The sequence below is a fragment of the Parathielavia appendiculata genome (genome assembly GCF_033297405.1).
Source record: "Parathielavia appendiculata strain CBS 731.68 unplaced genomic scaffold N657scaffold_6, whole genome shotgun sequence".
In the NCBI taxonomy this organism is placed as follows: domain Eukaryota; kingdom Fungi; phylum Ascomycota; class Sordariomycetes; order Sordariales; family Chaetomiaceae; genus Parathielavia; species Parathielavia appendiculata.
The window spans coordinates 1,476,532-1,496,886 of NW_026944225.1; the positions used below are offsets into that span (position 1 = coordinate 1,476,532).

General features: G+C 57.3%; 10 protein-coding genes across 10 annotated transcripts; 4 read left to right on the forward strand and 6 right to left on the reverse strand.

Annotated features, from left to right (window-relative positions):
• Positions 1-285: 285 nt before the first annotated feature.
• On the reverse strand, positions 286-1,482 carry N657DRAFT_681084 (glycoside hydrolase family 16 protein; the record flags this gene model as incomplete). Its single annotated transcript, XM_062796350.1, has 1 exon — positions 286-1,482. The coding sequence occupies one exon, from the start codon at positions 1,480-1,482 to the stop codon at positions 286-288; it is 1,197 nt and encodes a 398-aa protein (XP_062647751.1).
• Positions 1,483-2,742: 1,260 nt separating this feature from the next.
• Positions 2,743-4,027, forward strand: N657DRAFT_656282 (uncharacterized protein; the record flags this gene model as incomplete). The annotated part of the gene is made up of 2 exons (XM_062794684.1): positions 2,743-2,770; positions 3,081-4,027. The coding sequence occupies 2 exons, from the start codon at positions 2,743-2,745 to the stop codon at positions 4,025-4,027; spliced, it is 975 nt and encodes a 324-aa protein (XP_062647752.1).
• Positions 4,028-4,465: 438 nt separating this feature from the next.
• On the reverse strand, positions 4,466-8,147 carry N657DRAFT_645598 (uncharacterized protein). Its single transcript, XM_062792973.1, has 2 exons — positions 7,689-8,147; positions 4,466-7,636 (listed from the first exon to the last, which is right to left on the reverse strand). Exons 1-2 carry the CDS (start codon positions 7,717-7,719, stop codon positions 4,920-4,922), a joined length of 2,748 nt encoding a protein of 915 aa, XP_062647753.1. The 5' UTR covers positions 7,720-8,147; the 3' UTR covers positions 4,466-4,919.
• Positions 8,148-8,473: 326 nt separating this feature from the next.
• On the forward strand, positions 8,474-9,716 carry N657DRAFT_645599 (uncharacterized protein). The gene is made up of 3 exons (XM_062792974.1): positions 8,474-8,853; positions 8,909-9,111; positions 9,173-9,716. The coding sequence occupies exons 1-3, from the start codon at positions 8,779-8,781 to the stop codon at positions 9,444-9,446; spliced, it is 552 nt and encodes a 183-aa protein (XP_062647754.1). The 5' UTR covers positions 8,474-8,778; the 3' UTR covers positions 9,447-9,716.
• Positions 9,717-10,625: 909 nt separating this feature from the next.
• On the forward strand, positions 10,626-12,261 carry N657DRAFT_436686 (putative ribonucleotide reductase small subunit RnrA). The gene is made up of 3 exons (XM_062787365.1): positions 10,626-10,820; positions 10,886-11,149; positions 11,205-12,261. The coding sequence occupies exons 1-3, from the start codon at positions 10,791-10,793 to the stop codon at positions 12,150-12,152; spliced, it is 1,242 nt and encodes a 413-aa protein (XP_062647755.1). The 5' UTR covers positions 10,626-10,790; the 3' UTR covers positions 12,153-12,261.
• A 519-nt stretch (positions 12,262-12,780) lies between these two features.
• N657DRAFT_619276 (uncharacterized protein) lies at positions 12,781-13,647 on the reverse strand (the record flags this gene model as incomplete). Its single annotated transcript, XM_062790557.1, has 2 exons — positions 13,379-13,647; positions 12,781-13,299 (listed from the first exon to the last, which is right to left on the reverse strand). Exons 1-2 carry the CDS (start codon positions 13,448-13,450, stop codon positions 12,781-12,783), a joined length of 591 nt encoding a protein of 196 aa, XP_062647756.1. The 5' UTR covers positions 13,451-13,647.
• Positions 13,648-13,732: 85 nt separating this feature from the next.
• N657DRAFT_690621 (WD40 repeat-like protein) lies at positions 13,733-15,344 on the reverse strand. The gene is made up of 3 exons (XM_062797057.1): positions 15,053-15,344; positions 14,769-15,003; positions 13,733-14,718 (listed from the first exon to the last, which is right to left on the reverse strand). Exons 1-3 carry the CDS (start codon positions 15,182-15,184, stop codon positions 13,958-13,960), a joined length of 1,128 nt encoding a protein of 375 aa, XP_062647757.1. The 5' UTR covers positions 15,185-15,344; the 3' UTR covers positions 13,733-13,957.
• A 52-nt stretch (positions 15,345-15,396) lies between these two features.
• On the forward strand, positions 15,397-17,000 carry N657DRAFT_645603 (mitochondrial carrier). Its single transcript, XM_062792975.1, has 3 exons — positions 15,397-15,745; positions 15,819-16,495; positions 16,547-17,000. Exons 1-3 carry the CDS (start codon positions 15,729-15,731, stop codon positions 16,783-16,785), a joined length of 933 nt encoding a protein of 310 aa, XP_062647758.1. The 5' UTR covers positions 15,397-15,728; the 3' UTR covers positions 16,786-17,000.
• Positions 17,001-17,005: 5 nt separating this feature from the next.
• N657DRAFT_619285 (uncharacterized protein) lies at positions 17,006-18,456 on the reverse strand (the record flags this gene model as incomplete). The annotated part of the gene is made up of 3 exons (XM_062790558.1): positions 17,006-17,427; positions 17,512-18,293; positions 18,359-18,456. The coding sequence occupies 3 exons, from the start codon at positions 18,454-18,456 to the stop codon at positions 17,006-17,008; spliced, it is 1,302 nt and encodes a 433-aa protein (XP_062647759.1).
• Positions 18,457-18,685: 229 nt separating this feature from the next.
• On the reverse strand, positions 18,686-20,341 carry N657DRAFT_645604 (uncharacterized protein). The gene is made up of 3 exons (XM_062792976.1): positions 20,069-20,341; positions 19,529-20,007; positions 18,686-19,466 (listed from the first exon to the last, which is right to left on the reverse strand). Exons 1-3 carry the CDS (start codon positions 20,294-20,296, stop codon positions 19,067-19,069), a joined length of 1,107 nt encoding a protein of 368 aa, XP_062647760.1. The 5' UTR covers positions 20,297-20,341; the 3' UTR covers positions 18,686-19,066.
• Positions 20,342-20,355: the final 14 nt, after the last annotated feature.

A 20,355-nucleotide genomic window follows, 5' to 3' on the forward strand; every position in this document is an offset into this window, starting at 1 on the left:
GAACGGGGTGTCCAGGAGTAGGAAGAGGCGGAGCAGGACATGGAGGACCAGGAAGTGAGGAGAAAAGCAATACAGGGAGCTTCTCTTCGAGACACGAGGACTTCCTGGCCGGCGGTACCCAAGGTCCTGCTTGCGAACTCAGAGACCGCCCTGTGGTAAGAGTGCAACGAGCATGCCAGTGCGAAGCCGAACGCTGTCATATCCAAGCCAGCCTCGATTGTCCATGACTCCGTTGCTCTACGGATAACCACCGCGCCCGTACCGTGTAACGCCGGAACCCAGCCTCTAACCCAGCAACCCCGTCGAAACCAGCACCATCACCAGAACCACCCCTATCGGCATCCACCCAACCACCCCGGCCGCGCCACTGACTCTCCCAGCGCCATTATTCCAGAGCATTACGGGCTTCCCGAGCTGCGGCGTCTGGTCAACACTACAGACCGCCCGACACCCACTCGCCTCCCCACCATCCCTTTTTCTGTTCTTCGCCCTACCCTCACCCTCCTCGGTACTATTATACACCACCTCAAGCCACTGCACCTGCAAATACGCCGCCTCCCCCCGCGTCATATTCCCCGTCCACCCTCCCCCGTCACTCCACGCATTCAAGATGATGTTACTCTCGTCCTTCGGCGCTTGGAACGCAATCCTCGCCACCTCGACGTCATCCACGTACCACGCCGTCACCCCAGGCGTCCAATCCATCCGGTGCGTCGCCCACTCGGTCCATACCTTCCCATCCGGCATGGTCGCGTTGCGCGTCGCGTCTGGGACGACCTCGTCGGTGCCCTCGTCGTACGCCGGCTGATTGGTGTAGTGGATCAGGCCCAACGGGTCGGCCGTGCGGATCTCGAGATCGGATTCCTGCACCTCGGCCAGCGTGGGGCCGTCGCGGTAGGTGAACATGGCCGTGACGGCGCCCGCGGCTCCAACAGTGCGCGCGCGCATGCGCAGCGAAAGGTACCGGAAGGAGGTCGAGGCGGATTCCATCTCGGCGGCGGTCTGGAAGGTGGCGAGGCGCTGCGTGCGGAGAGTGAGGTGGGTCTCGCTCTCTTGATTTTGGGCAGCAGGGTTGGATGATGATGATGATGATGGTTCGATGTAGAGGTTGTTGGGCGAGTTGACCATCAGCACGGTGGCGTCGGTGCGCTTATCGCCGTGGCTGTTGTTCCAGCTGCCGAGCATCCAGAAGCTGGTCCATTCCGCGCTGGTGAAGTAGGCGCTGGTCGGGTCGGCGCCGGGGCTTGACGCGGCGTCGTCGATAACGTCGGGCACGCCGGCGTACTGGGAGAGGCGGCGGAAGTCGAAGAAGCGGTGCTCTGTGAAGTAGCTGCTCTGGTTGCCGTTGGTGAGGTAGCAGTTGCAGCTTGAGTCCTCCGTCAGGGTTGGGTCTGCTGCAGCCAAGGGGACGGTGGCTGATAGGAAAAGGACGAGGGGGGAGAGAGAGGCGGGCAGACAGAGTAACCGCTTGCGCAGTTCCATTTCCGATCTCGTCAAAGGGAGGAATTGGTTCTGAGATGGTGGTATACGTCTCAATCTCAGGTCTCAGCACGGGCTCGTCCTTCGTTGGGACCGGTAAACGATGCGAAAGACCGGACTGGCAACAGCATGCAAGAGTACATACGGAAGCCGTGAAAAGGGCGGATATCTCCGCTTCAAGAGAGCGAACTCATATACGAGGGAACGTGTGTTAATACAAGGACGACGGGAGAGGTCGCTCGATATCAAACACTAAGGGCAAGTCGTCTTTCCCAGGCGCCGGCCCGGGGTGAGATGGTCGGACGGTTGTGGCTGTTATAGAGCCACCATGAACGGGTTACAATCTGTTCCAGAAGCTCATGCGAGTGCATCTATTGGTCAATGCCTTGAGGTTGCGGCGGTAATCCAGACCAGAGTTGGAGCGGACCGCTTTTGACGAAGTAACCCAGCGGGTCAGCGATGCTGGCGACCTGTCGGGCCGGAGCATGAGACGCATAGCCCAGCGAATCGGTGTCTGTTTGCAAGGGAGACAGCAGACAACGGCCAGCGACGAACATGGCCGCCGCCCAGGATCAGCATTTTGCCATACAAGGTGTACGTAGGTTGGCGGGACAGCGATATATCCGGCTAAAGAGCCCGCGGCCGGAGGGCCTAAAAATGGACCAGAGGACGACCGCGATATTGACGGAGACTCTCGCCGAACCTACGACAAACCCCAAGCCCAGGCTTACACCTGGAGTCTAGATGCTACCATGGCATGCCTTGAGTTATCGCAGCCGTTGAAGTCCCCCAACGTAAGTCTGAACGTGAAACGAGCTAGTATAAGGAGCGGAGGTTGTTTGTTCGATGACGCCCCTGTTTCCACCCAAGCGGGATATAACCGCAGGAGATCTGCAACTGCGTATGACATGGTCAACGGCGGCCAACCGAGAGATCAGTGGGAACAGTTATCAACCATTCCATATACCGGAGCATAAAACGGCTACGATGCAGTTCGTAGAGCGATTTCGGCAACTCGATTTTGAATGGGAGCGTGAAAGGATAATGAGTCTGTACATATTCCACCAAAGAATTGCTATCCGGGCGGACCCAGAATCGTCGCAAAGACTGGCCATCCTCTAATATGCTGAAGTCGCCGAGTTGAGGAACAACCTGGAAGCGAGTTCGATGTTGACAGACCAGACTTTGGTGAACAAAGTGGATTGATTTATTAACGTCATGTTTTCAGAAGCCTCACTGAGACGCCGATCTTACAATCTTGGCATGCAAATTCCCGATCAATATGCAAGCCGTAACCCGATTGTCGCATAGGCCCCTGAAAAGCATCACATTTTGCTCGCTAGGTGCATTTTCCTTCTCAAGTTCACATCTCCCACTTCGACCTGGTCTACCACATCTACAGAACTTCTAACGTCCAACTCGAGTAGATCTCAGCAACTTGGCGTCAAACTCTTACCTTATACTGCACGCAGAGTTGGTTTCTGTCGAGGAATGAGGGTTGCGGCCCTTGCAACTGGGGACCCGGAAGATTTGCGTGCAACTGCACTCTCCCATTGGGAATAGCTTCACCATGTCGGACTCCGACGTAACTAAAGCTTCAGCAACGCCTTTCAAGGGCACCGTCGAGGAATTAGAGAAGCACCTTAAGGCTGAGAAGGGGCAGAGACCTGAGCCAACTGAAGACCAGGAAACGACACCATCCGCCGAGGCGAACAACGGCGCTGCATCCCCTTCAGCCTCGCATTCCGAGGGCGAGTACTCCGGATCCGACGCCGAGGAGCGTGAGACCGGGATACCAGACAAACCCGCCGTCGACGGCGCACAACCGCCCCTCCCAAACGAACCGCTCCCAGACGAGGCACCTCCACTCCCGAACGAGCCGCTCCCCTCAGATCCCGCCGCGCCACCTCTCCCCGCGGAACCCGTACCCGAACCCGAAGACGACGGCTGGGAGTTTCACTGGAACCCCAACGACCAGTCCTACTGGTTCTACAACCGCTTTACCGGCGTCTGGCAGAAGGAAAACCCGCGGGTGCCCACTGCCACCACCATCCCCACCACCACCACCACCATCGTCCCTTCAACTTCAATCATCCCCGCCCCAGCCGCGCCCGGCACCGATCCCCAACAAACCATCCTCAGCAACCCGACCTCCATCGCCGGCGGCTACAACCCAGCAATACACGGCGATTACGACGAAAACGCCTGGTACGCGCAACCCTTCCGCCCCACCACCACCACCACCTATCCAGGAGCAGACCAACTACAAGACCAACACCCAGAATACATCACAGCAGCCTACTTCAACCGGCACACGGGCCAATGGCAGACGCCCGACCAGGCGCCGGAGCGGCACTCGGACGAGGCCAAAGCGCGGCGGCAGATGCGCGCCTTCTTCGACGTGGACGCGGCCGCCAACATGCACGACGGGCGCAGCCTGAAGGCGGAGCGGAGTGGCATCAAGCCGACCAAGGCGGAACTCAAAGCGTTCAAGGAGCGGCGGCGGGCCAAGAAGGAGGAGAAGCGGCGGGCTTGGTTGAGGGATTGACGCTAATATTAGTTCCCCTTCTTTCTTTCTTGGCCCTGTCGCTTCCCTTCTGAGGGGGTTTGTTGGCGGCCGATGCGAAGGAAAATAAGAAAAGGGGCGGGAGATATACGATTCCGCTGCGGTGCCTTTCGCCGTGGTTGTTGCTCATGGGTGGATGGTGGGCTAGGTGGCTCAGCAATTGGTCAGCTGGACCAGCTTGATGATTTGCAGGGTGAAGGGCCGAGTGTTTTGATATGGGCTTTGTTTTTGGCAGCATTCAAAGGATACGGGACAGTCTGGCGCGAACAGCAGAAGGCATGCAACTGGTCAAAGGTAAATGGTACAGGGGTTTGAGCGTTTGGCGCGAAATTAAAATAGGGGCTGATTTCTGGGTAACTGAGTATGGAGCGAGCCCCAAGCCTGACATCAAAGGGTGACGAAGCACCACTAGACGAGATGGCAGCTGGGACGCACACAGGCAACGTCCGTGGTGCGCATGTCGAATCATCTAAACAAAACAAGATACACAACCAGCAAGATTCTAGATGCATATTTCTCTTCCTCGCATTGGTGTGGAATGAAGTGACCAGGAGGGGCTTCATCCCACCCGGAGAACCAGATTGACCAAATCCGGTATGAACGCTTGTCATGACGCACGCTACGCAAGGCAAACTGCAATATGGCTCCGCCAGCTCATCAATGACGAGCAGGTTGACTATCCATCACTGGCCTTGCAGGCGACGGAATATACCAGCTCTTCCCGTCTGTTTCCAGGTCCCAAGCGCCGCAGGCAGCAAATCGCGGCATCAAGCCAAACCATGCGATCTGAATCAATCCATGATGTCTTGTACAAGTACAAACGCCGCCCCCTTCACCCCCCTTCCTCCCTTCTTTATCGCGCGCCTTGTACCACCTACCGCCCAACATTCGAAACCGATTCAAGGTATGACAAAAGGAAACTGCGGTCCGCCGGCGAAATGGGCGTTTGACTACCACGCCGCGATCCATCGGCAGCCGCACTGCCACTGCCGGTCGCGGGTTCATTGCCGCCCGCCGAAGCAAAAGACGCTACCCGCGACGACCGCGGCGTGTCCGGCAGCTGTTGGTGCTGGTCATACATACCAGCAGGCTCCTTCCCCTTGGCCTTCTCTTCGGCAGAGAACCCCTTGACTGCCGATGACGGCTGCTGCTGCTGCTGCTGCTCCTGCTGCTGCTCCTTGCTAAAGAGAGACAGCAGCTTTTGCCTCTGCTCCGGGTTTGAGTCTTTGCGGCGCTGGAGCATGCTCGTAGGCTGCTGGAAATACTGCTGGTGGTGCTGGGATAACTGAGCGGGATGCGTGTTGAACGGAGACTGCTTCGCGTAGGGGGCACCGGCTGCTTGAGCGGCGGCGTAGGTGAGCTGGGGTGACCGCTTGGCTTCTTGCTCCATCTGCTGCAGAAAGCTGCGCTCCCGGGGTGATGGCAGGCCCTGACGACCCGTTGTCCTGCTTTCTTGCGGGCCTACACGCTGCTGCAAGCGTTGCATCTGAACCTGGGTACTTGCGTAATCCTGCAGCTTCTCCGGCTCTGCCTGCTTCGGCCGACTCAAAATCTGGACTGCCCGGTATGGAAGGCTAACCTCCGGATTTATCCTCACAGGTGTGCCGTTAGCTTCCGAGGCCGATGCTATGGTTTCAGCGGCTGAAGGTGCCTTGTAGGCGGGGCTGCCTGGGTCGTTTCTCCTGCCAAAGCTGGGGCTCTCCTGGGTCGCCCCGGCTTGCATCCTGATCTCGTTGCTCAAGGGAGACTTGGGGCCCGATTTCTTGAATATATCCAGCAGCGCCGTCCGATGCGAGTCTGACGGCTGAACATGCTTGTGCCCAGGCTGGGCTTCCGCATGCTGCATGGTGCGGGGCGATACTCTCAGCGGCGCACCGTACACCATGTGTTGAGGCAAATACGGGGCTGCGGGATTCGAAGCATGTGTGACAAGAACATTTGTCCACGGAGGCTCTTGATACTGGTGCTGATTTCTGGCCTGCAACGACGCATTTTCCTGAGTATTATCTCCGGGCGCTTTGTTTTCAGCACTATCCCGAGAGCCGCTCTTGAAAGTGTTCAGTAGTGTCATTGCGTGGCCCGTCAACTGTTTCGGTTTTCCAGCTTGCTGTTGAGATGCGTAGGCGCTGTTCAAATGAGTATTCGATTGGTTTGGAGGCCCTTGCTGGAAATGCTGGCCGCTTGACTGCGGGTGTGGACCGGCCCGCTGGACATACTGCCCGTCTTGACCAGCTGTATCTGGAAGACCCGGTGTCGGTATGATATCCCTGGTAAGAATGGACTGCTGAACCTGGGGCGGCAACGGTTGCGGGTGCAGGAGGACGGGCTCGTTGCGGTGCTGCTGCGGAGAGTTCATGAACTGATTCTGGCCGTAGACGTGGGTTGGGACTTGAGCAGATGCCCTGCTTCGCTCGTGATACCCGGGAGCTGCATTCTGCACCGAGCTAGGTGGGAGTGGAAAGTTTGGTGGCGGCTGATGATCGTGAACCGGCAGCCGCTGTGCGATATGGTGGTGATGCGGACTGTGCGGTTCAGGAGCATTGGTGTAAGTGAGATCCAACGGTGTATGTGGATTCTGCGTCGGCATATCTGCACCCCGTTGCAGAAGCGCCATCAAAGCTTCACCCTTGCCTGCATTCGACGCCGCCGAGCTCGTCTGTTGCAAGCCCTGAGTGGGTGGTCGCACCTTGAGGAGACGCTGAAGCTCACGCGTTGCGCCCTCCAGCGTCTCGATGGCAGGCCTGCCGTTTGAAGGTGGAGGGACCGGCTCGGTCTGGGTCCCAATGTCATCCTCGGTGAGAGGCTCCTCGACTTGGGCCTGGATGGCCAGCTGAGGATTGTTCACCGCCGCCCGGGCGGCATCTTTCTTCTTCTGCTGGACTACCCACTTTTTCAAGGGGACCAGGAAAGGCGCGACCATGTAGAACTTGTTCGCGTTCGACGCGGCGGCTGCATCGTCGTGGGAGTTGTTGCCCTTCTTTCGAAATGCGGGCAGCTCCGAGAGTTTGTACCATTCAACCTTGCTAATCTCCTTCCGCGTCTTGGGTTCGAAGGCGGTGTCCATCGGAATGTTGCGGAAAACATAAAGGCGGATCTGCTGCTCCCGCATGGAAATTTGAATGTACTTGACCTCATCGGCCTTGGGCACTAGCCCGGCCTGCCTGATGTCGAAGCCTGTCTCCTCGTATACTTCGCGGATGGCACAATCGAGGTCGTCTTCGTCCTTGTTGATCTTGCCCCTCGGAAAACTCCAGTTTGCGCCCTTCTTCCAGCCCTTGACGAGCACGGTCGAGTCCATGGCCTCATTCAGCAGGATGGCGCCCCTGACGGGAACCCGTGTCTTGTATTGCATGAACTCGTCAAACGCGCGCATGTGATTCTCGGCTGAGAAGGGGGCCAGCAGCGGACAATGCTGGAATATGCGAAGGCAGAAGCTGCGGAGGGACATAGACGGCAGGGTGGGGTCCAGCGGGCGGATGAAGTCTTCGTAGAACCATTGTGCTTCTTCAACTTGGAAACAGATGCGCGCGACTGATGAGAGGTCCTCCTTGGGGAGGTGGATGATGAAACGGACGCAGAGGTCGTCAAGCCCTGGCAGCGAGTCAGCAGGCAAAGACCAGGCAAGGAAGGAGAGGGAACCTGCAGTCCTCGAGTTGCATCTTGGGTTCTGCCATGGCGAAGCCTTGTATCGAGCATATCCACGGCAATGTCTGATATTTTGAAGGGTTGTTACTGGAGTGATGGGAATAGAATGATATGGCTCAACTCAATCTCGCGCAGGTTGTCGGGTAACTTGGTATGTGGTTGTGATTCGGGTCGCAGAGCGGGGCCGGGCAGCTGCGGGTTCTCCACCAAGGAATGTCGGAACTGAGCACAACAGTGACAGGATCAACGCCAGCTCACCGATGCGCTGTGGTGGGGAGTTCCAGTTCAGCGCTGAGGAGCGAGAGAGAACAGTTGACGTTATTAAATGTCGGATATTTTGGGATCTCAAAGCTGACGAAGTCAACTTGCAGATTCTGACAACGCCGGGCTGCGATGTGTGCAGACGTGGATGGTGTTGATTTGCTCCACCACGTCGAGTCTCTACTGTGTAGAGAAATGACGGTCGTGTTTCGGAGAGGTGGCGGGAGCTGTCGCCACAAGTTTACGATTGCCGATTCATGTGTGGCGGTGCAGCAATCAGTGCCCCGCATTCCAAGACGGGAGAGGGAAGGCCACCAAATGCGCCACTCTGCCGAGACCTGCCGGGGCACGTCATCGCCCAAGAAACCAAGCCAGGGGCAGCTGCACAAGCCAGCGACACAGCGCCTGTTTCATAGATCACTAGACGCAAGCATGAGACCAAGGCATGGCATAAATGAAAAGAGGTCGCGCCGGGCTGACCGCAAGCAAACTCTCACTTTCCATTTCCTCCCCACAGAAACCAGAAATAAGACGACAGGGTTGACGCTCATTCGACCAGCGCCAAAAGTGTTTCCGATCCAGGCCTCATAAGCGCGCACCTGAAACCGACAAAGCGCGCTCGCGAGCCAATACCACGGTAGATCGCCGCCAACCCGGATCGACAGCAGCCAGCCCAACACGGGGTACAAGACTGCCCACAAAGCAGCAACTGTTTTATATTCTGTTCGACTGCACTTGAATCTCCGGTGTTTCCCTGGTTTTGTCCCACTCCTTTCAGTCAGCAAAACAGGAGAACACGTCCGCTATAGTGACTGAAAACCCGCAACATGAGCAGCATAGCTCTTAAGCTTTTCAAGAAGCAGGCTGAGGCAAAGCTTGGCAAGCGAAACACCAATTTGGAGGTATGTGCTGTTGCCAGTCCTTGGATGGCTCGAGTACTGACTTGCGCGCCTGCAGGACCCTTACTATTATGAAAAGCAAGTCGAGGTAAGGGGCAAGACCACGACTAAAAGAGACGAAAGGCCTCTCCCGGAGGGTCTGTCAGCAAACGACCGAAAAATCCTCAAGGACGTCCGAAAAAGGGCCCACCGATTGGACCAGTCGTTCAGTTTCTGCGGCTTCCAGTTCGGGTGGTCCGCGTTCATCGGCCTGATCCCCGTGTAAGTGTTCCTTGAACTGCCTTCCCGGACAAGATCAGCCTTTTTGACAGTTTCTTACCAGTATCGGCGATGCCATTGATCTGCTAGTCGCGCTCTCCCTCATAAAAAAAGCGGCCAAGGTGGACGGCGGCCTGCCGAAGCGACTGTATAGCATGATGTTCACCAACATCATGCTCGACTTTGCTGTCGGCTTCGTCCCCATTCTCGGAGATCTGGCCGATGCCTGGTTCCGCGCCAACACGCGCAACGCGTGGCTGCTCGACGCCTATCTGACCGCAGAAGGCGGAAGAATCCAGACGAACGCCATTGTTGATCCAGAAGAACGCCATTGTTGATCCACATACCGGGGAGTCGGTTCCGGTGCCCCAGGAGTTGGTAGGAGCCCCGCCGAACGGAGACGTCGAACAAAGCGTCCAACATGCTCAGATGGCCGAGTCAGCACGCGCGACTCCCGCGGCGGCATCACCCGCCCCGACACCAGCTCCGAAGATGTACAAAGCGCCGCAAGGGCGCAGTCTGACGGGCCAGAGTGCGGGCATCCGGCAGGTACAGGACCCTCGATATAAGACCGGTCGAAAGTGGTAGGATCCGTCGAGGAGCGGCTTGAGCGGCTTGAGTGCCTTCCGGGGCTAGTATCCGGACAATGGGCATGAACAGAACATGGCGAGGGCATGGAGTTGGCGTTTCCTTGTGTTGCGGATGTACATATCCTCAACGCTTTCGAGTTCTCCTTTCTAGTCGACATAATCTAGAATGACGCGAGCGCTGAATTAAAGATCATGAGCGAAACTATTCTGTGAAGGCAGTCATGGGAAGGGAGGGCTCAGGACTGCCACCAGTGACCGCTAGGTTGATGTTGATCTTGTCCCTCCGGATTCGCAGCTCCTTCAGACCACCCGGATGTCCGCATGCCGCGATTATGTTCGGATTATGCTGCGATGACAAACAACAGGGCGGGCCATCACTTGTCCAGCCTCGCCCAAGGTGGGCCATGCGAGAATACCTCGAATCATTTTGTGGATGAAGAAGTCAATCGAAGGCCAACAAGACCCCACCGAAAACGGGCTTCGCTTTTCAGGATGGAGACGTGCAGAGAAACTCGGGCAAAAAGGGGAGAATCAGTTTGTGACAAAGTACCACATGAGAATGGTATCAGGCGCCATCATCAACCAACGCCCAGTCACTCCCGTTGTCCTCATCGGGGACCGCGTCGCATCCGTCTGTGGAGCTTGGCGAGAAGAGCAGTGTGTCATGGTGGGGTCTGAATAGCTTGGGCAAGCATGACCAAGGTTCCCAATGGAGGAGTTGCGTATGTTGATAATCTCCGCCGAAGATCTGATAAAAGCGAGGGAAGGCCGACCAGGATTCCAGGGATTTGTGGATCGATGCCTGTCTGAGAGGTGGTTGGCGTGTTGACGTCGCTTTTTGCCTGGGTCCAACGGGTCCAAGTCGCGTCGACGCGAATCCCTGCATTACAGATTTAGCGGGACCCGCTTGTAGAAGACGTGAACCCATTTAAGGGATCGCGGTTCCGGTTCTCCCACTCTCCAAACCCATTCTTTGTCTATACAACGTCCAGCCCGCCACCTTCATCATCACCAGCACTGTCTCTGGGACCTTACATCAGGTGGCGATTTTTCATTTTCACCATAAAGTATCCAACCTATTCAACACACACAATGACTGCCCAGGTCACGCCTTCTAAGCAGGTTAGTGCCCCGCGTTCCCCTCTACGCGTCAGACGTGTCTGAAGCTGACTTGCTCGATTGTGCAGGCTGCTTCCGCGATTGAGGCCCTCAAAATGGAATCTCCCGTCAAGAAGCTTGACTTTTCCGCCTCCAACAAGGAAAACGCGCCCTTCGACGCTGACCTCGCCACCCTCGAGGCAGAGATTGACGCCAACCACAAGACAACCATGAACAAGACGGAGGAGCCAAAGGCCCCGGTGGCTCCAACCATCAAGCCCGAGGAGGCCGACGAGCCCCTCCTCCAGGAGAACCCGCAGCGCTTCGTGCTGTTCCCCATCAAGTATCACGAGGTACGCGACGCGCTCCGACGCGTAGAGTGGAACGTTTACTGACAGGACCTTAAAGATCTGGCAAATGTACAAAAAGGCCGAGGCCTCCTTCTGGACTGCCGAGGAGATTGACCTCTCCAAGGACCTCCACGACTGGAACAACAAGCTCAACGACGATGAGAAGTACTTCATCTCTCACATCCTCGCCTTCTTTGCCGCGTCTGACGGCATCGTCAACGAGAACCTGGTGGAGCGCTTCAGCGGCGAGGTCCAGATCCCCGAGGCCCGCTGCTTTTATGGCTTCCAGATCATGATGGAGAACATCCACTCCGAGACCTACTCTCTGCTCATTGACACGTACATCAAGGAGCCCTCGCAGCGCACTCACCTGTTCAATGCCATTGACACCATCCCCGCCATCCGCAAGAAGGCCGACTGGGCGCTCCGGTGGATCACCGACAAGAAGTCGACCTTTGCCCAGCGTCTCGTCGCCTTTGCTGCCGTCGAGGGTATCTTCTTCAGCGGCGCCTTCGCGTCCATCTTCTGGCTCAAGAAGCGCGGCCTCATGCCGGGCCTGACGTTCTCCAACGAGCTCATCTCTCGCGATGAGGGTCTGCACACCGACTTTGCGTGCCTGCTCTTCTCGCATCTCAACCACCGGCCCAGCAAGCAGGTGATCCAGGACATCATCATCGACGCCGTCAAGATTGAGCAAGAGTTCCTGACCGAGGCCCTCCCCTGCGCCCTGCTCGGCATGAACTCGAACCTGATGAAGCAGTACATTGAGTTTGTCGCCGACCGCCTGCTCGTCGCCCTCGGCAACGAGAAAGTGTTCCGGTCGACAAACCCCTTCGACTTTATGGAGAACATCTCGCTCGGCGGCAAGACCAACTTTTTTGAGAAGCGCGTCGGCGAGTACCAGAAGGCGGGCGTCATGGCCAGCACCAAGAAGGTCGTCCACGAGGACGCGGACGAAGCCAAGGGCGAGAACAGCGGCGACTTCAACTTCGATGAGGACTTCTAAGCCCGTCGCCGTCTCGCACTCTTATCTTCTCCTTGTCCTCTAATACCCCCCTTGTACTCAGTATTCGCTCTCTCTTTTCACGCAGCATCTTTTCGCGTGGAAACAGCAGACTTGTCAGGTCCCCCCGCCTCCTTTCGAGGTTGGATATCTCTCACATGTAAACAATGCTGCGCAGGCGGGACTGCGTTGACATGATGGTGTCTGGCGTTGGCGGTAACTTACGGCCTGGTATGGTCTGTTTTATGACGGCATGCGATGGATTGATGGAAAACATTTCGGGGCATGTATGAGTAGATTCTCATGCTAGGAATCAGACTTGCGAACATGACTGGTGGTTCATATTCGAGTGGTTGATGTCTGTGCTCGCTCAGCCATGCGCAGCAACTTGATGATGCTCGGACTCTGACAAACACGACACGGTCTTGAGTACTTCTTCCGACAGCGATTGCCCAGCGTTTGTTTGTCGAAGTCTCATATGTCGTCGCCCCCAGTATGTTGTTCACCCGACCCATCCACTGCAACCTGCGCTACTGTATCTATTCCCCTTACCTCGACCTGTATCTCCGTCGTCTAACTACCACAATTCTCCTCCTCTCCCTCTCACCAGCGTCTGCACCCCTCCACCATCTCACCTCTTCCCCTTCTTCTTCTTCCCCTTCCCCCCCCCACCACCACCACCACCATGCTGAACCGACGACCCCTGCGGCAGCTGCTTTTCAACAGCATGAGGCGTCTGCATCCCGCTCCCTTCCCCTCCCTGAGAAGTCAGCACACCACCACCACCACCTGCGCCCGCACCACCCGAAACATCACCCATGACAACGTCCTCCTCCTCCTGCTGCTGCTGCCGCCGCTGCTGAGCCTGGGACATCTTCAAACCAGCCATGCCCTTGCCCAAAGAACCCAGCATCTGGACCAGCCTCCCCACCTCGGCCGCCTTGGAGGTCTTGTACTTCAGTGTGATGCCGCTGTGGGGGTCGAATGTTTTGAGGACGAGGTGGCCCCGCGGGGGCTTTTCCTTGTTTTGATCTTGTTGTTGTGGTTTTGATTGTTGTTCTATTGTTGTTTGGGAGGCATCTTGTTGTTGTTTCTTGGACTTGGGGATGCGGCGAGCAGGTTTGAGGTGGTAGCGTGTTGTTACGCGTGTCTATTACCGCGGTGGTTGGGGCATTGCCCCGTTGTGTTAGGGGGTGCGTTGGGCAAGAGATGAGAAGGGGAACACATACGGTTGAGGGACGGGCTTGGAGGAGAAGGGCGGACTGGTGCAGCCAGTCTTCGGCCTTTTCGTAGTATGGCATTTTTCGCCGGAGAGCCCGTTTCGGCGGTGCGGATGTGAGATGAGAAGGTCGTTGGGTCGACGGCCGGTACGGCGGATTGCTGATTGTGAGGTGTTCACGAGAGAATCAGGCGGCGTTGTTATCCCTTCGTAAGTTACCCAATGGTGGTCTGTCTGCTTTGACTTTCTGGGCCGGCAGTTTCCAGTCGATGCTTGCAGGTTAGAGTTTTGGTGCTCCCCGTCCAATGCTCGGCGGATTTTTGGTGGGGCCAGCGGAATGCGGGGAGCTTCCGAGATGGCTCCACACCTTAATCAAGCGCTTGACAAAGATCCGTACCACTGCTTGGAAGCTTCACGTCCAGAGCTTCATTGCTCGATTGATTCACTCGATTTGTGAAGTATTACCCGGTAGCATAGTCAATTTATTCACAAAACGCCGCAACATGCAAGGGTATCTTGATCCGTCCTGATGCCGTCCCCCTGACCAAACACATCGCTCCCTTCAGATCAGCCCAACGTTCTTTTCCGTCTATAGATTGGGGTCAGGCAGCCAGAACATGAGGTCCTGGTCAGCCGTTGCAAACATGTTATACCGCGGGTTGTAAGCCACCACCGCCGTCTCCCGCTTGTCCTCCAAGACGTGCACAGGCTCGAGCACCTTATCGCTTCCCGGCGCCATCAACGTGTCCCACACGAGCAGGTCGGACTTGGCACCGCTCAGGACGTAGCGGCCGTCCGGCGCAAAGCAGCACTCGCCGCTGCTCTCCACGTTGCCTCCTTCTGTCTCCCCCGCAGCCACCCGTCTCGTGCTTGCGCCGGGCTTCTTCAGATACGCCTTGAGGCTCCCGTCGAACGAGTCAAGCAGGAAATGGCCGTCGCCGCGCGATCCCAGAAGCAGGTGCTTCCCGTCGTTGGAGAACTCGAGCTTCGTCCAGCCCTTGAAGGCAGCCTCGGGGTCGGCCCGGCCCCGGGCTTTGAGCACGTCGAAGACGGAGAATGGGGCCTTTCCGTAGTTGCGATAGTCGTAAAGCAGGATGCTTCCGCTGGACGGTGAGGCTATGGCAAACACGTTTCCTGACGGGTCCCAAGCGGAGAGGTATGGCGTATTCAGAAACAGCTTGCCGGTCCATTGCTTTGTTCCAATGTTCCATATCAGCACTGTATTGTCGACGCTGCACGAAATGAAGTTGTCGGCGCCGGGATGCAGCGCCAAGTTGGTGACGGCGGCTTCGTGCCCTTCAAAGTAGCGGATGAAGGAGTTGTCGTGCGTCGCAAGGTACCGAATCGCGTCTCGACCAGGTCAGCCCTGGCACTCGGCCAATGCTCTTTGCAGCACGTACCATTCTGTTGTGTGCTCGCGTAGATGATGCTTGAGCTCGCGTGGGTAAATTTCGCCAGTTTGACGCCATATTTCTTGCTCAGCAGGCTCTTATCGTGCCGGCCATCCTTGACGTTGTAGATCTGGATGGTCTCGTCGCTCTCCGACGTCATACAGAGCTCGCCCGGGTCGTCGAAGTCGATGGACAGGACATACGGTTTGGGCTTGCCCTCCTTAAGGTCATCCCGTTGGAATAGCTGTAGAGTGTCAGTAGATGGGCTGACAGAGACCGAGATGGGCACCGACCTTTGTCGGTCTGAACGACGAGATGACGTCGCTGACAGCCGTAGTGCTTGGGACATTGACTCCTAGCGTCCGCATGATGTTCAGTGACGGAATAGCTGCCGCATCGTCGATATCCATTGGGGTGGAAGCCATGTTGGGTGTGCCGGCGCGGGCCGGGTTGGCGCTAATTGATGTGGAGGGGATTGGAGCTTGAATCAGCTTGGGACTTCGACAAGCTCCTGCAAGTCACCATTACTGCCGGGCGGTGAGTGTAACAATGGGGCTGCAGGGCCCGATTGCCGGAGACAGAACGAGAGCGACGAGGCACCGATTGCCGGAGATTGGCTCGTTGCTGACTGAAACGACAAAAAATGCCCACTTAGCGGCTGCAAGGGCCGGGAACGTTTGACATTGAACTTATCGGTGCGCTGACACGCTGCCCGAGTCAGCGCCAATGGGGCGGATATAAGCGGCGTTGTCATTCGCAGCCTCACCGGCAGCTGCTTTCTCGCGCTCTGAGATATACCCATCTGTTGTTCTACTGATCTCTTCAATCGTTTCTTTTGTGTGCATGTTTCCGGGAAGGTGACGCTCGGCACCCAACAGTCTCCGCCGAACGTCGAGTGTAACTCGACGGCACAGCGTCCCTAAGGGCCGATTCCGGCGGCCTTGATTCCCGACGCCAGAAACCAGCACAATGTCGACAACAGCTGGGTAGGTGTCATCGCGCGCATCCATATTAGACCCCTAATGACTTGCTCGGAGACTGACATGGCTGTGCCCCCAGCGCCTTCATAGCAGGCGGCATCGCTGCCTGCGGCGCCGTGACGGCGACGCACCCCTTCGAGACGGTCAAGATCCGCATGCAGTTGCAGGGCGAGCTCCAGGACAAGGGCCACCAGCCGCACCACTACCGCGGGCCGCTCCACGGCGTCTCCGTCATCGTCCGGAACGAAGGCCTGCGCGGCATCTACCGCGGCATTGGGTGCGCCTACATCTACCAGGTGCTGCTCAACGGCTGCCGGTTGGGCTTCTACGAGCCAATGCGCGACGCCCTGACCACCCTCATATTCAAGGACGGCAAGACGCAAAGCCTGGGCGTCAACATGTTCTGCGGCGCAGCGTCGGGCGTCATGGGCGCCGCCGCGGGGAGTCCCTTCTTCCTGGTCAAGACGCGCCTGCAGAGCTACTCACCCTTCCTGCCCGTCGGCACGCAGCACCGGTACCGCAACGCCTGGGATGGGCTGACGCAGATCTACCGCGGGGAAGGGGTGCGCGGTCTGTACCGCGGCGTGGGGGCGGCCATGATTCGGACCGGTTTTGGGAGTTCGGTGCAGCTACCGACGTACTTCTTTGCAAAGCGCCGGCTGCAGCGGCATTTGGGTATGGAGGAGGGCGCCCCTCTCCATCTGGCCAGCAGTACAGCCAGCGGTTTCGTAGTCTGTGTCGTGATGCATCCGCCGGGTAAGCTCCGCCAATCTTGCGTTTTCTGCCGTGTCATACTGACTTGGATAGACACGATAATGTCCCGCATGTACAACCAAAACGGCAACCTCTACGCGGGCGTCTTCGACTGCCTAGCGAAGACCATCAAGACAGAGGGCTTTTTTGCCATTTACAAGGGCTTCCTGCCTCATCTGGCTCGGATCCTGCCGCACACCATCCTGACGCTGACCCTGGCGGAACAAACGAACAAACTGGTCAGGAAACTCGAAGGCCGGTTTCTGCCAAGTGCTGCGCTGAAGACGGTGTGACGGGTCTAGACATGTTGCTTTGGCGTTAGGTAGAAAAGTGCATCGGGGGCGCCTTCTTTTCGGGTTATACCAGCGCTTAGGGCTGTATAGAGCGAGCGAGGGTGGCTGCCCTAGAGTTTAAACTGCTTGGAGGGGACGGGCATCTTTGAAGCTCGAGCTCATCAAAAGACAATTCCGCCAATCGCGGATGATTGACATTTCATTCTATCCGTTTCCGTGATCATCCAGCAGTCGACCTCTCACAGCCATAGCACAGTCTCCCCAACCATGTGGCCGTCGCTGTCCCAGACCTCTTTTGAATGCCCAACTCGCCCCTCCACCGCTCATCACCGTCCTCGTCAAGGGGCAACCCGCACAGCCCACAAATCTCCGCGCCCTCCTCCCCAGCTCTCACCAGCTTCCCCGTCGTCCGGGTGACGTTGGCCACCACAGACGGGTAGCTCTCCTCCACGTCGGCGAAATACCTCGTCATGACCTCCTCAATGCTGAGGTCCTTGTGCGACACCACAAGCCCGTCATCCTGTTTATCCGCCTGTATCAGCTCTGTCAGCGGTGGCTCGACCAGCCCCGCGTAGATGACGAGCTCCTTGCGCAGTGCGTCCCGCAAGGGGTGATACACTAGCAGCCTATCCTTATCCTTGTCTCTCTGGGGGTCTTTATTATCCACTTGTCCCATCCCATTCCCGTTCCTTCGCCCCCCCGCTTCCGCACCATGATGATGACGACTTTCATAGTGTTCATCCTCCTCACCGCCTCCATCCCCATCCCCCGGCTCACCTCCTTCACCACCCAAACTCAAACCGATACTCGCCGGAGGAGCAGGCCCGTCGCCCACGACCCAAGGCAGCGCAAACCCCCTCCCCTTGGCCGCCTCGGCCAGCGTCAGCTCCGCCAGCGCCGTCGTGCTGTGGCCCAACAGCAGCGCTTGGCAGCCGCGGGCTCGCGCCTGGGACTGCAGCGCCCGCCGCGTCAGGTGGCGGGTCACATCCTCGCGGGAGGCGGCCGTGGTGGTCGTGCTGCTGCTGCTCGTCTCGAATAGGTATGGTAGATCGGGTTGGCGGCGGTCGTCGGTGGTTGAGGTAAAGGCGGAGGCGGAGGAGGAGGTGAGGGCTGAGGACAGAGGGAGGGTGATGAAGGTGAAGCGCGGGTAGCGGGCGCGGTAGGCTTCGAGGGTTTTCTCGGCTACGTGGCAAAGAGATGGGGAGGGGGTGGTGGAGGTGGGTTGCTGGGTCTGGGTTGGGAGGGTGGTGGTAATAGTGGTGGTGGTGTCGATGTGGACGACGGTGAGGTCGAAGGGGGCGTTGCGGCCCTTAGCGAGCTGGAACTCGACATTTTCGTTGAGGAGGTGCAGGAGGACGGTGGAGGAGACGCCCAGGGAGAGGCCCAGCAGGTAGTGTCGGGTGCCAGTTGGGCGGCCGCCCGATGATGGGGCCGGTGGACGGGTCTCTTTACCTAGGAGGCCGATCTGCTTGATGCATTTGGTGCCGATGAATTTGATGAAGCAGTCTCTGGGGAATAGGTAGTTAGGTGTGGACTTCTCAGTAAAAGAAGGGGGTTAGGTTGTTCGGCTTACCTGCAGACAGGGTGCGATCTGCTGTCAAGAGTGGCCTCCTGGATACGGCATTTCTCGCAGGGCCGTGGAAGTGGCTCACTTGACTTTGACTCGACCATCACTGTCTGATGATTATTGGGTTTTGATAAGATGAAGTCAAATGAAACTGACGCCTTCTGATGTTTTTGTAATGGTAATAGGGTTGGATGATGCGAGATGGCCGATAACTGAAACTAATTATGGATTTAATCGACGGGCCAGGAAGTCTGTGAGTACAAGGTCACGTCGTCAAGGTCGTAGATTTGAGTCCTTGAGTCACTAACAGAACTCGAGACTGAAGTTTGAATTCCAGGAATTGGAGGACGAGTTAGGGTTAGGGTATCATCCAGTCCTCGATCCGCCCCGACCACCTACCATACATACCCCTTGAAATATTTAAATGAACCTCTCACGCAGCCCTCTTCCTAGACAACTCGGTCTTTCTGCTCAATACCAGTGCCCCCACCCTTCGCACGCGCGCCCAAAACGTGGTGTCAGATCCACGACAGCCACCGATCAGTCATTCTCATCCTCATGTCCAGCTGGGAGACTATTGTAGGGATTGTCTAGCCTCCATGTTGAGATCGGTATGTCAGCACAAGGCGCAGATCACGAGAGCCCTCGGGCACACAGTAGAAACGAATAACGGAGTCTTCCTCTGTGGTCTGTCTCCAATGGAACGGCGCGAACTCACTGGCCGCTAAACAGGCAAGCCAGATCGCTCGCCTCAAACCACGCGCGGTCCTTATGCCAGGCGCGCAGAATGATCTCCTTGGCCACGCCAACAACCTGCTGTACCTGCGTCTCGGAGCCCCAGCCCGGCACTCGCGTGCCCCAGGCGATGAGATGGGTCCCGACGTGAAGCGCAGTGCGAAAGGCGAACTCGGCATTCACATCACCATAACCCGCGGTGAACCCTTCAATCAGCCATTTCCCCTCGTCCATGCCCTTGAACAGAGACAGCTCGTACAGCTCGGCAATCATCTGCCCCAGGTCGAGGGGGGGGAGGCTGAACTGGCACACCTCCCAGTCTACGATGAAGACAAGTGTCTCGGTTCCTTCTCTCAGCGGCCAATCTGGCAAGAGGGCGCTGTTTCCAACGTCAGCCTACGGAATATGAAGGGACCTGGCTACAACTGGCAAGCCACTTACTTTCCGGTCCAAAAGTCTCCGTGGGTGATCTGGAGGTCAGATCTGTCGAGTTCTGCAGCCGTCTCCTCTTGAATTTTCTGGAATATCCCTTTTGCATCACCAAGAATGGACGGGAAGTTGGCGACTGTGTCTACCAGCGTCGCGTAGTTCGCGCGATGCTTAATTTTCTGCATGGGCGCGTTCGCCTTCATCTTCTCGCGAAACGCCGACTGCTCCGGAAGCGACGCCCAACGGTGGAAACCGCGGAGCCAGGCACCGAGGTTCCGCCCGAGTTCAAAACAGAGCGGCTTCCTGGACGGGTCTCGAGGCGAGAAGTGCTTGAGAGCATAGTCCTTGAGACTCAGCGCCTCGGGGAGGTACTCTTGGACCTGGGTGTTGGTTTCCGGGTTGAAGTGGTAGAGTTTGGGCGCTCGGACGGTGTATGTGCCCACAGTCGCCGGCAGCCCGCCAAGGGCTCTCAGGCATTCCACCTCAGCTCGCTACACGCGACAGTTAGCGACCACAGGCTGGCTGCGTAATTTGCGAGAAGAGGAGACTTACGCAGCGGGTTGTGGGGATCTGCCATTCGGGCATCGACGCAATGAAGTCCTCGCCATGTTTCACAGCCACCTCCTTTGTTCCGTCCGGAAGGGGGTTCGTGAGAGTGCCCTTGAAGATGAAATTGGCTGTCCCTCCCGAGAGCGGCTTCAACGAGGAGCACGCAAACTCTGTGCTCTTGAGCTCTTGAAAGATCTGTTCCGAGAGCTTACTAGGTTGCGGATCTGCCATGGTTGGTGTCTGGGTGTCAAGCACGAAGACCGGAGTAGAAAGCACTGGCGATAGAAGTC

What these genes read in the sequence shown, in the direction of transcription:
- N657DRAFT_436686 (XM_062787365.1), top strand. Translation starts at nt 10,791, where the DNA reads ATGACTGCCCAGGTCACGCCTTCTAAGCAG. An exon ending in AGGTCACGCCTTCTAAGCAG is followed by an intron (nt 10,821 to 10,885) that starts GTTAGTGCCCCG and finishes TCGATTGTGCAG; the next exon opens with GCTGCTTCCGCGATTGAGGC. An exon ending in TCCCCATCAAGTATCACGAG is followed by an intron (nt 11,150 to 11,204) that starts GTACGCGACGCG and finishes AGGACCTTAAAG; the next exon opens with ATCTGGCAAATGTACAAAAA.
- N657DRAFT_645598 (XM_062792973.1), bottom strand. Translation starts at nt 7,719, where the DNA reads ATGGCAGAACCCAAGATGCAACTCGAGGACT. An exon ending in CAAGATGCAACTCGAGGACT is followed by an intron (nt 7,637 to 7,688) that starts GCAGGTTCCCTC and finishes ACTCGCTGCCAG; the next exon opens with GGCTTGACGACCTCTGCGTC.
- N657DRAFT_690621 (XM_062797057.1), bottom strand. Translation starts at nt 15,184, where the DNA reads ATGGCTTCCACCCCAATGGATATCGACGATGCGGCAGCTATTCCGTCA. An exon ending in CGTCGTTCAGACCGACAAAG is followed by an intron (nt 15,004 to 15,052) that starts GTCGGTGCCCAT and finishes GACACTCTACAG; the next exon opens with CTATTCCAACGGGATGACCT. An exon ending in CGCGAGCACACAACAGAATG is followed by an intron (nt 14,719 to 14,768) that starts GTACGTGCTGCA and finishes GACCTGGTCGAG; the next exon opens with ACGCGATTCGGTACCTTGCG.
- N657DRAFT_645604 (XM_062792976.1), bottom strand. Translation starts at nt 20,296, where the DNA reads ATGGCAGATCCGCAACCTAGTAAGCTCTCGGAACAGATCTTTCAAGAG. An exon ending in AGATCCCCACAACCCGCTGC is followed by an intron (nt 20,008 to 20,068) that starts GTAAGTCTCCTC and finishes TGTCGCGTGTAG; the next exon opens with CGAGCTGAGGTGGAATGCCT. An exon ending in GGAGACTTTTGGACCGGAAA is followed by an intron (nt 19,467 to 19,528) that starts GTAAGTGGCTTG and finishes CGTTGGAAACAG; the next exon opens with CGCCCTCTTGCCAGATTGGC.
- N657DRAFT_645603 (XM_062792975.1), top strand. An exon ending in TGTCGTGATGCATCCGCCGG is followed by an intron (nt 16,496 to 16,546) that starts GTAAGCTCCGCC and finishes TGACTTGGATAG; the next exon opens with ACACGATAATGTCCCGCATG.
- N657DRAFT_645599 (XM_062792974.1), top strand. Translation starts at nt 8,779, where the DNA reads ATGAGCAGCATAGCTCTTAAGCTTTTCAAGAAGCAGGCTGAGGCAAAG. An exon ending in AGCGAAACACCAATTTGGAG is followed by an intron (nt 8,854 to 8,908) that starts GTATGTGCTGTT and finishes GCGCGCCTGCAG; the next exon opens with GACCCTTACTATTATGAAAA. An exon ending in TTCATCGGCCTGATCCCCGT is followed by an intron (nt 9,112 to 9,172) that starts GTAAGTGTTCCT and finishes GTTTCTTACCAG; the next exon opens with TATCGGCGATGCCATTGATC.